The sequence below is a fragment of the Hemiscyllium ocellatum genome, chromosome 4, assembly GCF_020745735.1.
Source record: "Hemiscyllium ocellatum isolate sHemOce1 chromosome 4, sHemOce1.pat.X.cur, whole genome shotgun sequence".
NCBI lineage: Eukaryota > Metazoa > Chordata > Chondrichthyes > Orectolobiformes > Hemiscylliidae > Hemiscyllium > Hemiscyllium ocellatum.
Window position 1 is genome coordinate 34372807 of NC_083404.1, and position 13389 is coordinate 34386195.

General features: G+C 36.8%; 1 protein-coding gene across 4 annotated transcripts in view; it reads left to right on the plus strand.

The window, feature by feature from the left end:
- Positions 1-13389, plus strand: part of golga4 (golgin A4) — a 175147-nt gene that overhangs the window by 102146 nt on the left and 59612 nt on the right. For all 4 annotated transcript variants that reach the window (XM_060822914.1, XM_060822915.1, XM_060822916.1 and 1 more), the window contains one exon: positions 8713-12968. In XM_060822914.1, the coding sequence (XP_060678897.1) occupies positions 8713-12968 (4256 nt within the window). The remainder of the gene's footprint in view (positions 1-8712; positions 12969-13389) is intronic.

The window sequence follows — 13389 nt, forward strand, 5'->3', positions numbered from 1 at the left end:
CTTTAAAGAAACAGTTTCTTGTATCTCAAGCAAATTTCTAAGTGGTAAGTCACTACAGTGCAGAGATTTATATACATGGAGTTCACATATGTGAGGAATTCTTCTACTAACTAATGCTCCTGTTCTCCCTCAGCTGATGATTCAATACTCTTGGAAACAGCACTTGGAAAATCACTAAGAGTAGCAAGTACACAGACATTATGCATGGTAGGAGATTTCAGTGTCCATTACCAAGTGTGCCTCAAGACCGTCACTGCTAGCTAAGTCTTGAAGGACTAGTCTACTAGTCTCATGCTGGGCCAATGATGAGAGTACCAATTTGAGGATGGACTGACTTCACCTCTTTTTTACCAATTTGTGTTATCAGATCATGAGATAGAGCATGTGGACACTCCACAAGTATTGTGCAACAAGCCTGGTTGTAGGCAGACTTGGAAAGTAAGTTTTCTAGATTGTCATTTATACAAGATCCTTGATGCTTGGATCGCTCTCTCGGTCTCTCTCCTCCCCACCTCTAAAAGAAGAAGCAATTGAGTTACCAAATTCAGCACTCATAAACTGAGCAAATAAATCTATCCCAGATTTTCTTCTTTATTTCATAATTATTCGTTTTCAAATCAGTCAAGCTATAGCCATATATGGCAGGAGCGAAATACTTCCAAGTGTTGACCTCACGTGCACAGAACACTGACTGTTCGCTACAGACTTATTCATTTACTTGTCAATTTCTCCCTTACAACAAGAAAATTGACTGTTCTGATTCTGGACTTGTAACCTGTCCTTGAATCTATTGGGAATGTCCATCCATGAGGTAGGAATCCTCAAAAGCAAAAGCTTCTTCATTGATTGTCCATCAACATATAGTCCATCATCCTAAACATATTCATCCTTCTGTTTAAAATCTTTAGACCTCGAGTGGATCTGGTAAGTATCTAGAAGAAATCAACTACAAAAAAAATGCCTTGGATCATGTTTTATTTCCAAAAGCTAATAGACGTGTGGCTGAAATGTGACACTAAAAGTATGAAACACCAAGCATTAGACTAGAAGATGGACAGTTGGAAATCTTTCAAGTGTAAAGAGGAGTTTGATGAGGTTATGTACTGTTGCAAAAATTATTCAATTTGTACATGGAACAAATATTCAGAGTAAAGTCACTCTTGAGGTTAAAATTATAAGGCAAGGATGCAATAAGCCAGTTAAAACAGTGACATAAGTGCTACTTGCAGAACCCAAAGAGACCTGACAAAATATCGATTAAGGAAAACCTACAGCTTTAAATATAGATAAAGTATAAATAACAAAAAAAAGTCATTAGAAGGAATACATTACAAGAAGTAAGAGCAAATATTGACTAAGGATGGTGTCATACTGGAATGAGTTGCTAATTAATGATAGAAGGTGTGGATGTGATACAGAAGTGAGAAGTAAGTTTGGGACAATGAAAGATGTATGCACCATAAGAAAGCTCAAAACTGTATCAAGAGAAAAACCTGCAATGCTACTTTCTATCTCCTTTCCTGTATGCCTTGGAACCTGAAGAAGAGATTAAGATGAGAATAGAAAATTCGAAGAAAATCGAGGCCTGAAAGAGTGAATGAATTAGTCACCATTCTCCAGCTCTATCTCCATAACTCTCTAAATGAATCACTTGCAAAGATATATCCAGCTATCTTTACAAATGTCTTATGCATCCACCTCCAACCTCGGCAGAGTGCTCCAGATCTTAGCAACTGTGAGTAAAGAAGTTTCTCCTCATCTCATTCCTAGTTCTTGTGCTGACAGTCTTGAAATTGTGACCCCTAGTTAGCAACATAACATCTAGTGAAAACAAAATATCCTTCTTTACCCTATCAAAATTGTTTATAATTTTGAACACCACAATAAGATCACTTCTTAATCATCATTGTTCCAAATAGAATAAGCTCGATTTCTGTAATTTTTCATTGTATTTAAAATCTCTCATTCCTATATCTTTCCAGTAAACCTCCTTTGCCCTGTCACCAGGCTTTTAACGTCCTTTCTTTAATAAAGTGCCCACTACTGAATGTCATATTCAAATGTAGTCTGATCAATAATTTGTGAAAGTATAGCATCACTTCCTTGCTTTCATACTCCATGCCTCTATTTATAATTCCAAGGATCCCACAAGCTGCCTTAACAACTGTAACAAGTTACCTGACCACCTTCAGAGAATTATGTGCGTGAAACCAGAGGTCTCTCTGTTTCTGTATGCCACTAAAACTTATACCATTGAGCATGTATTGTTATGTTTCTCCTATGTTGTTCTTCTCCCAAAATGCATTACCGTGGGAATTGATATTCGTAATGAGATGGTGCTGTGTCTTGGAAAACATTAAGTTCCTTAAGCCCCGAGGGCCTGATGGGAACTAACCTAGGATACTAAGGGAAGGGATTGCTGGGACTTTGTCAGAGATCTGTTTACCGTCTTTATTGTCACATGTACTCAAATAGAGGAGTGCAGTGAAAAGTTTACAATGTCGCCATTTCAGGTGCCATCTTAGGTACAAACTAGAAAAAGAAACAAACAAATTTAAGAAGTTCATCACGGCAGTTCTTATAAAGTAGAAAAATTAAGTTAGTAGTCTTTTCTTTAGCCAGTAGCCTGCACTCACTCCATACTGGGCTTTCCTCATGTGGGCTGACTCTCCCCAGTGCTGGGCGAGCTTTCGCCTGCACTGGGCGAAGTCCTGCCCGAGCTCACCAGATGCTTCACTGCTAATGATTGCTTTGCTCACCAGCTGCTTCGTTGTGTAAAATTCCACAATTTTAGCTTAACATACAAGATGCTTTGCAAGTACAAGGAGTTTTTGTCATTTAATTCACCTATTTGGAACCTACATTTATTGTCATATCTTTTGAAGGCATATCTTTATCCTCCACAGCGGGCAATCCAAATGTTTGTATTCTTCATGTGAACTGGTTCTAATAAAAATTACTTTAAAGACTTCTAACCTGTGCCTTCTTGTTCTCATGCTGTGCTACACATGCTTTTCTCAGTCCCTGTAAATGCCTTAATGACAAATCTCATTGTTTCTTCTGCATTGTTTGTAGCAGTTTATTCTTTTCCTATTTATCAAGAAGCAGCATTTTTAGTGCTTTGTATGTCGGTTATTTTGATTAATTTACATTCTTAGCTGATTAACCAATAAGCCAGGGTTATTATGAGGCCTCTTTTATTTTTGCTTATTTTTCTATTCAGTGCACATCCACAGTTCTATAGTCATCAATTTATTGTTTGCAAGAGACTGCATATTAGAGTTAATGCTGCTGTTGAAAGCATATGTTGATTGATTTTGCTTTGTCATTCTCAGTCTTTCCATCTGCTTTGGTTGAGAGTTGTGCTTGCTTTCAATATTTTTATATATTACTTCAAGTGACAGATGCATGTGTTCAGGACTTAAATTGTTATGGTATTACCTAACTTTCAATTGTATAACAGAGCTGTTCTTGGCTTCTTAATCTGCTGGCAAATGATCTTTATGAAAGAAAATAGATTGCTTCGAAGATGATTGTCTGAAATCTGAGTGTTTTATGACAGCGAATAGAGGTACTGATATTCATGCCACAGTGCAATAGAAAGAGGTCTTGCTAAATCATGGAAGAGAAATTGTATTCTCTTTTGACTTGTGGCAGTGAAGAAGTGGATACTGGTGATGTGCTCCATTGCTCCACCTAGATCCTCCAACGCCTGAACAAAGTGTTGCATTATACAAGAACATTACTTTGTTTGCTAATTGTGAGCAAGGCATTGATTCATCTTCAACTTAACTCAAAGGAAAGCTTGAGTAATATGTTGACTTTGGTCAATGCCTCAACTAATTAAAACCCAATTTTTTTTAGTTGCATGACAGCTTATTTATATGTAAGCTATATCTGATTTGCATTTAGAAGGCAAATAAAATGTATAAATGACTAAACAGATATTATGGAGTATCTTAGATCTCTAGTTCTGTTCTTTTACAATTTCACATACAGAGAAACCTCGATTATCCAGAGGACACGTGCAGGGTGTATTTCGTTCGTTTAATAGAATTCTGTATAATTGAATGCCAGATAACAGAGTTTAGCCAAGCATCAGGACCTTGCAATGTTGCCTGATAATACAATATTCAGATAATCAAGGTTCTTCTGTACTTTGAAATTCTGAAAGATGGGCGCTCTCATCATTAAAATTTTTTTCAACCACTTCCTCATATCACTTCACCCAATAAGATGAGCAGTACATGATAAAGTAATCTAGTCGAATTATGGCAAAACATGACCAATAAAAATGAATGTGTTTGTATATGATTGGAATTTATATTCTAGCTATGTTAAAATCAGGTTGCAGTTTGTGGTTGTCATGGGACTGAGTATCCAAAATCCAAAGTCTTATTGTAACTTTAAGTCATAGAGATATACAGCAGGGAAACAGACCCTTTGGTCCAACTTGTCCTTGCCGACCAGATATCCCAACCTAATCTTGTCCCGTTTGCCAGCACTTGGCCCATTTCCCTCCAAACCCTTCCTATTTATATGCCCATCCAGATGCCTTTTAAATGTTGCATTTGTACCAGCATCCACCACTTCCTCCAACAGCTCATTCCAAAGTTGCCCCTTAGATCCCTTTTTATATCTTTCCCCTCTCACCCTAAACCAATGCCCTCTGGTTTTGGACTCCCCCATCTCAGGGAAAAGACTTTTTATCTATTTATCCTATCCATGCGCCTCATGATTTTGTAAACCTCTATAAGGTCACCCGTCAGCCTCCAGGGAAAACAGCCCCAATCTATTCAGCCATCGTTTGAGCTCAAATCCTCCAACAATGGCAACATGCTTGTAAGTCTTTTCTGAACCCTTTCAAGTTTCACAGCATCCTTCTGATAGGAAGGAGATGAGAATTGCACGCAATGTTCCAATAGTAGTCTAACTTAAGGATAAGACAAATTCATTTTGCTGTAGCTTGTGCTAAATCAGTTGGCACAACTGACCCTTTTTAAATATGTGTTTAATTTGTATGATTTGGATGCTCCTTCCTTGATTTTAAGAATGCAGCTACGGTTTTAATGCAAAAGCAATGGAGCATTCAACCAAGGTTGGGGATATTCATCCACATTTTGCTGCATTATCTGGTCATCAGTATTACCAGTTAATTTTACCTGTTTCCTCACGTACACAGTTAAATATGGAGATCTGCAATTGCTTCTCACTGATACACTTTCTCAGCTTGCAGTCTTAGCCAATGGAATTTAGACAGAAATTCCAGTTACGATGTGAGCATAGGCTAAAGGGATTAATATGGGGCCTCACCTTGTTATAATTTATGTAAATGTCTTGAATGATCAAAGTTTTGTTTGCTAAATTTGCTGATGACACAAGGTGTCTTCTTCACAACTTACAAGGCTTTAAAGGAACTTTTCCAGATTATATGAAAGGGAAATGATCTGACAAACTGCATTTCATATGGCAAAATGTGAAATTGGCTACTTAGATAGGTAAGATTGGAAAGAAACATATTACATAAACAGTGAGAAATTGCAGGTAGATCTGGGTGTCCCAATGCATAAATTGCAGAAGATTTGCATGTATGTCAAACATGTAATTCAGAAAACTAATAAAATACTTTTTTTTTCTGCAAGAAGAATTGAATGCACAAGTACTGAGTGGCGAAGTGGCTCAGTGGTTAGCACTGCTGCTTCCCAATGCCAGGGACCAGGGTTCAATTCTACCCTCAAGTGCTGTCTATATGGAGTTAGCATGCTCTCCTTGTGTTTGCATGGGTTTCCTCCCACATCCAAAGATAGATAGGTTGTGCTAAATTGCCCATCATGTCCAGGGATCAGGCTAGGTGGATTGGGATGGGAAATACAAGGCTTTACGTTTGGGTGGGATACTTTTCAGAGGGTCAGAATCAACTCGATGAGATAAATGGCCTGCTTCTGCACTGTAGGGATTCTATGATTCTAAGGGAGGTTATGCTTTAGTTACACAGCAAAATGGTAAGACACATTTTGGATACTGTGTAAAGAATTGATCTTTTTATTTAAGAAAGGATGTAAATGTGTTGGAAGCAGTTCACAGTAGGTTTCAGGTGTCAGCTTGAATGGATGGTTTGTCTTGTGAAGAGAGGTGAACGGATTAGACCTAGGTCTGCTGGAGTTTAAAAGAGTAAGTGGCTAAATAATGTGGATGTTTTAAAGATGTTTCCTTTTAAAGGAAGTTAACTGTTTAAAAGTATCTCTTTTTAAAAAAAAAGGGATTTTCCATTTAAGATTGATGAGGGAACAATTACATTTCTTTCGAACTCCTTTCTATGTAACGTGGTGGAAGCAGAGTCTTTGAATGCTTTAATTCAGAGGTAAGTAGATTCCCGATGAGCAATGTGTAAGAATTTATTGGTGGTAGATTAGAATATGACTAATCAGATCAGCCATGTTCCTATTCAATGGAAGAGCAGGCTTGATGGGTAGAGTGGCCTAATCCTAATTCATATGTTCACATGGCACACTTATGCCAGTACTTCATGAAGAACTTGACAGTATTCCCCCATTTAACACTTGAAAATTAATGCAACTCCAGATACCAACAGAAATAAAAACGAATAAGACACTAATTATGTTGCAATCAAAACTGAAGTAATGTATTGTAGCTCCAGTCTCCCCAGTCCTTGAGTCACACTGTGCAATAAAAATACTTTTCTCAGTTTCCAAGGTGGTTAATTAAAAACTTTATTGACATTATGTTTTAGGTAATAAGATCTACCAAACCGGGTTCTTCAAATGCACAATTAGTGGATCATTGTTAAAGCAAAATTTATTTAATGAAAATGCGATAACTGGTTAACATATACGGAAGTATGAAAGATGTTTATTCTCATAATCCAAAGCACGCAATTATATATGTATGCACACCCATGTTCACTTTTCAGGAAAAAAGCGAATTCTCTATGCAGATGTTATGTTTAAAATAGCTACTTCCTGACCATTCAAGTTAATTGTTTCAGCCAAAGGATGAAGCACACTATGTTCCAAAATATGTCGATGTGAAGTTCTGACATGTGGACAAACCACTGATCATGCATTGACAGACACAGAAAAGTCTGTCCACCTGATATTCTGATGTGCAGCAAGTCACTGATCATGCATTGACAGACAGCTTACTCAGGAAATGCACTTTAAAAAATTCTGCATTCTTCAGCAATACAAATAGGTTTCACCCTCGACTTGGATCAGCTGGGCAGCCCTTTCTTAGGTTTATTGTCCTTCAGTTAATTCCAGATTCAGAAGCACTCTACATTTAGTTACTTAGATAAGAATAACAGGTCTGCAGCAGACAAAACACTTAGTGTCAGTGATATGATTTCTCAAAATCCTCATTTAAAAATAATCTCCAATATCCACAATTACCGTTCAGTGACATACACTAAAAAAGCCACTCTGGTATTTCCACAAAACTTGAAATAAATAATTTTATTCCACAATCCTTCTAAAGTTAGTTCTATCAAATATTAAATATGAAAATGCTGAGCAACAATAGGAACATTCTATACATAATGTTTAAAACTTATGTATGATAGATCAAATTATAATATGTCGTATGCACATGAAAGTATGTTTTTTTTCAAGCAGGAGTTGATGTTTTGTGTACTCATCAATGTATTACTGCATTTGTGAGTCAAACTTATGGATCTTGACCAGGAAGCACTAGAAGCACAGATTGAGATCCAAGTTATTTTCACAGCAGTAGGGTGATAGGTTGTGTCTGGCTTTTGCTTACGAGCAGAGTCATCTCTGCCAGATCCATGACTGGGACGAGAGGTGCACTGACTTGGAAACAAGCCAGAGCCCATCACCCAGTGAGAGAAATGAGACCAAGACACAAACAGAGCATGGGCAGGGCTTCGACTTGGCGGAGATGAACTTGCAACTGCCATTCTGTGTTTCTCTAGGGCCTAAAGAAAGTTAGGATTAACAGGCATAGATTGGAAGCTGAGCTGAATCTTGCTTCTGAGTTTTAAAGCTGTGTAATCAATTATGATTAATGTTGAACAATTATTTTTACCCTAAAAAGTTAACTTTACATGTCTGAGTTATGATCTAGATTTTAAAAGAACATTCAATGTAACTTGAATGGTTTGTTTGCTTTTCAGTGTTTCCTTCTGTCCAATTTGTGTCCCAATCTTTATTTAGCTTAATTTTTAAAAGCTCTTCTTGCTTAACTCATTTTGAGGTTTCTGCATTTTTATTGGCTGACCAGTTTCTCTGCTAAGCACTTTTCTCACAGAGAACAGAGATCCTTTATAAGAGGACACCAGCTTGAACCAGACATTGGGAAGTAGAATTTCTGCTGCAAACCCACTGTCAAACCCTGGGTACCTGGACAAAAGCTGATTGGAGGAAACCATTCCTTCACTTCTCCCAACAAATCCAGGCCATTATTGTTCTCTGGCACAATTGTTCTCTTTGTATTATAAGATCTGAAAGGGTAAAGTGTGCAAAATGTGTTTGAAATTTAATTAATTTAGCATTTCTGAGTATATTGAAGTTGTTGATTAAGAGCAACTTTGAAAACTAACTTTATTTAATTTTCTTTTACATTGACAAATGCCATTTCTGGTTAATTAGTTAATACATATCCACACGCACATCATTTGAAATTCAAGTATTGTATGTGGTTGCCTTTATTAAAATGTAGTTATCATTTTTACAGAGAGTTTTGGAATTGGAAAGTTTGCTTTTAAAGAAATCACAAGATGGTGAAGCTCATGCAGAAGAGTTGGAAGCTGAGAAGGTCAAGCATGAAATAGAAATTGCAGCCTTAATTAAAACCCATCAGGAGGCACTGGAAAGCTTGCGTCAAGAAGAAGAGCAGTTATACACTGAAAAAATACAGACAATTAACCATCAACACAAGGCTCAAGTGGAACAACTTGAGGAAAAATCTAAAAATCTAGAAGTACAATTGAAAGGGAAAGAAACTCAATTCCATGCACACATTGAGGAGATGAACCAAAAAACACTAGAGAAACTTGACGTGAAACAAACTGAGTTGGAAGCACTGTCAACTGAGATGACTGAAATGCTCAGAATACGGAATGAGCTGGAAAATAAGTTAACTGCAATTGAAGCAGACCATGAGAAGGAGCTGGCACAGAAGAAACTACATTATGAAGAAAAAATTGAGGCTGATAGAAAAGGCATTGAACAATCCTTTAGTGGAGTTGAGAAAACATTGACAGATGAGGTAAACAACCTCCGTCGCCATCTTGAGGGCAAGGACAAAATTGTAGGAGACCTTCAAGTAGAAAGAGAGAGTCTGGTAAATGAACTTGAAACGGTTAAAAAAGAAGCCACAGAAATTTCTGCAGAACTTGAATGTATGAAGCAAACCTATCAGCAAGACCAAGCAAATGCTGAGGAACAGTTTAATTGGAAACTAGATGATCAACGTCAACTGTATGAAACGCAATTAACAGAATTGCGGAACTTGCTAAGGAACTTAGAGACTGAGAAAGAAAAGAAACGGTTGTCAGATCAGACCAGACACAATGAGATTACTGCCAGTTTAGATAACTATAAATCCCAGACCCAGGAATTGGCAGAGAAAAACAGTGAGCTGCTAAATAAAGTAGCTTTCCTGACAGAACAATATGAAACCCAAATAGCTCAGCTGGAATCAGACATTGGACAGTTACAGACAAGTTCAGAAGAAAAGCAAAAGGCACTTAATGATGCACAAAATATTCAGAAACAGCAGGCAGAAGTCTTTACTCAAAAACAAACAGAAGAACAAAAAGTAACTGCGCAGCAAATTGATTCACTTCACGAGGAATATGGAAAAAAGATAAAGGCACTTGAAACAAAGCTTGAAGAAGTTAAACAAAAGGGAACTGAAATGCAGGATAAATTGCGGATTGAACTGTCTGAACAAGAGATGAAATTAAAAACACAGCTAGAGAAACAACAGAAGGAATTTGTTGAAAAGGAACAAATGTTCAATGAAAAATTAGTGGAAATGGCACATGCAAGTTCTACGGGAATGAATGAAACTGTGACACAGTTGGAATCAAATCACAAACAGCAACTGGAAACTGTTAAGGAGTTTCATAAGCAGGAGTTTGAAGAACTTCAACAAAGCTGGGAGAAAAGGATGAATCGGCAGATTGAAGAATTGCAGGAAAAGCACGAGACTGCATTTCAAGAAAAGCAAGAAGAATTGAGAGAGTTAAAACAGAACCTTGAAGCTTCCAATAATGAAAGTGCTGAGTTAGCCATGAAAATAACTGAACTTACCAAGGAGGTTGCTTTAGGAGCAGATAAAAAACAGCAACTTCAAGAGGAATTGAAGGAAGCATTTGTTCAAGTTGACACTTTGATAAAAAGTGAAACAGAGCTTAAAGCTAAATTACAGGCTTTTGAAGATGCTAACAGACAAAAACTGTTGGAAAAAACAGAATTAGAAAACTGTCTAAATGAACTGAAGAAAGCAGATGAGCAGAATCAGGTTAAGATTCAGGAGCTTAGCAATTTGTTGAAGAACACTGAGGATAACTTTCATGCATTAGAAAATATGCGTTGCAAAGAGACTGAGGAGTATCAGAAACAACTTCAAGAAAAGTCTGTTGAACTTGGGAATGAAAGCAAAATCAGGAGCCAAGTAGAGCAGTTAATTAATAATTTTCATGAAGCAAATATGAAAGTCGAGCTGCAAACCAATGACTTTAATCTGAAGTGCACTGAAAAAATGGATATCCTTCATGAACGTGTTAAAATTTACCAAAGTCAAATTGAGAAGGTACAAAAGGCACTAGTCAAAAGAATCAGTAGGGTTGGTGAACTAGAAGTTAAACTGGACGAGTTAGTAAAGCAAAATGTCTTATTGAATGATTCGGTGCAGCATACAACACAACAATTGCATAATGAGCAACAAAATTTTAAGGCATTGCAATCTGAACTCCAAACCATTTCTGCACAGCATAGTACACTCCAGCAAGAAAGCAAACAAAATAGTCAAGAATTGACTGAGAAGGAAGCTTGCATTGAACAGTATAAGAAAGAATTGTCTGAAAGTGCATTAGCTTGCAAATCCACTACAGAACAGCTAAAGGAAAAAGAAATAGTAATCTCAAGCTTGGAGGAACAAATACGTGATCTAAAGTTGGAGCTTGAGCACAGTATTTCCCTTTCAGATAAGGAAGAAGCTGTTTCATTACTTGACAAACAATACAAAGTGGAACAACAAATGTTGCTGGACCAAATTGATCAACTATCTGCAAATGTTAAAACTGTTTCTCAAGAAAAAGATTCAGCCCTTGAACAGGCAAGCCAGCACAAAAGCAAGTTAACAGAATGGAAGAAAAAGATGGAATCAAAATTAGTACAGCATAACAACAAAATGAAAGAGCTTGAGTCAAAATATGAGACATCTATTCAACAGAATAAGGAGAAGGATGACCAAATATCAACATTGACAGCAGAGGTGGAAAAACTGACCACCAACCTACAAAGTATTACAATTGAAGTTGAATACATGGCAAAGGAGAAAGAGAAAATTGTAAATGATTTGAATGCCCAACTGGAAATAACCAAATCTAGAATAGCAGAACTAGACCAAGACATTGCAGCAAAGTCTGAGGAATGTAAAGTTGTTGAAGAACTCAACAAGCAATTGCATCAGAAGGAGACTGAATTGCAGGAGATGGGACTGCTGCTTGAACAGGCTCAGGTTGGAGCTTGTGACCAGGACAGCAGATATAAGAATGCTGAAGAAAAAGTCCAATCATTTGAGAAAGAGATGGAATCACTGCGAGTTGAATTTTCACAGAAACAGAATGAATGGGAACAAACTAAATTTGAACTCATAAATAGCAAAGAGAAAGAACTCATAGATTTAGAAACTAGAATGAAAACTGAGAGCACCAGTAAAATCGCTGAATTCAAGAAAAAAGCAGAACAAAAAATTGCAAAAATAAAGAAGCAATTAACTAATCAATTAGAAGAAAAAGAAAACAGTGCAAATGAACAAATAAGAGACTTGAAACAAAAAGCACAGGATCAAGAAGCAGTCATTGGAGCCTTAAAAGAGAAACTGAAAATTCTAGAAGCTTCAATTGGATCAGAAAAGGAAGAAAAGCAGAAATGGGTTGAGAAAGTGAAAAAAGAAATGGAACTTGAGAAGGAGAGCTCTCTGAAATTGTTGAAAGAAAGCTATGAAAAAAGGATTATCGTTCTACAGATGGATGTGTCAGCGAGAGATGAAATGTTGCAAAAATACAGAGACAATCAGCTAGAAACAAATGCTGAACATGAGATCAGCAAGTCTTATACAGATCTTCAAAAGCATCGAGAAAAAGTTGAAGATGAGAAACAAATCCAGAAGAGAGATGGAGATGAGTTTGAACAACAGAAGCATGTACATCCATTACTGGCAGAAGAACAAAAGGAGGAAATTAACACAGTAGAAAAGTTAAAGGAACAATTGAGCATAAAAGAGAAACACATAAATGAGATGGAAAAAATAATTGCAGAGTTACAAAATAAAATCCAGGGTAAAGAGATTCCTGAGAAGCAAACCCTAGGGGAGCTATCAAGTGTCTTCACTTTAAAAAAGAAAGATGTTGAGGGGCAGGAAAACTCAGAGAGCAGTTGTCTGATTGAAGGCTACAAAAAACAGATACTGGCACTCCAGGAGCAGTTGGAAGAAAAAGTTTCTCTACTTAAGATCTTTGAAGAAAGTTCTGAAGAGAAGACAAAATCTGACACAGAACTACAAAAGTTGCTCAATGACATGCAGGAGCAACAAAAAGAATTGGGACACAAACTGGAAGAGGCAGAAAATGAGAAACAAAAAGCTCGCAAAGAACAGGCTAAACTGCAAAAAGACATTCGTGCGTTACGCAAAGAACATGAGGCTGAAATAGAAATCATTCGCAAAGAAGTATGTGAAGAAACTGAAAATAAAGCCAAGTAAGTGTGTGTATGTTTCAAGTGAACAATTTTTTGAAAAACTCTTTTGTCTTGACTTTACTAGATCAAATATTAGGTCTTAATGATTGGGATGGGGAAATCTTAATGTTACCAAGTTATGAAAATGCAGAAATAGCTACCAAAAGGCATATCTAACAATAATGTAACCCATGTATTATTTTGTAAAAGTAGTTCTGCATGTCAACATTACATTGCGCATCACATCACAGGAATTTAGCTAAAAATAACATTTACATTTGTATCATGACTTCCATGACCGAAGGACATCTTAAAGGGTTTTAAAGTTGATCAAGTGTTACTTAAGTAGCAATTGTACTGATGATAAACATGCGGTAGCTCACAGTGAAGTCTTGCAAAAATAATAATGTCATCATGATGGGAATTCTTTGAGGTTGAGAGA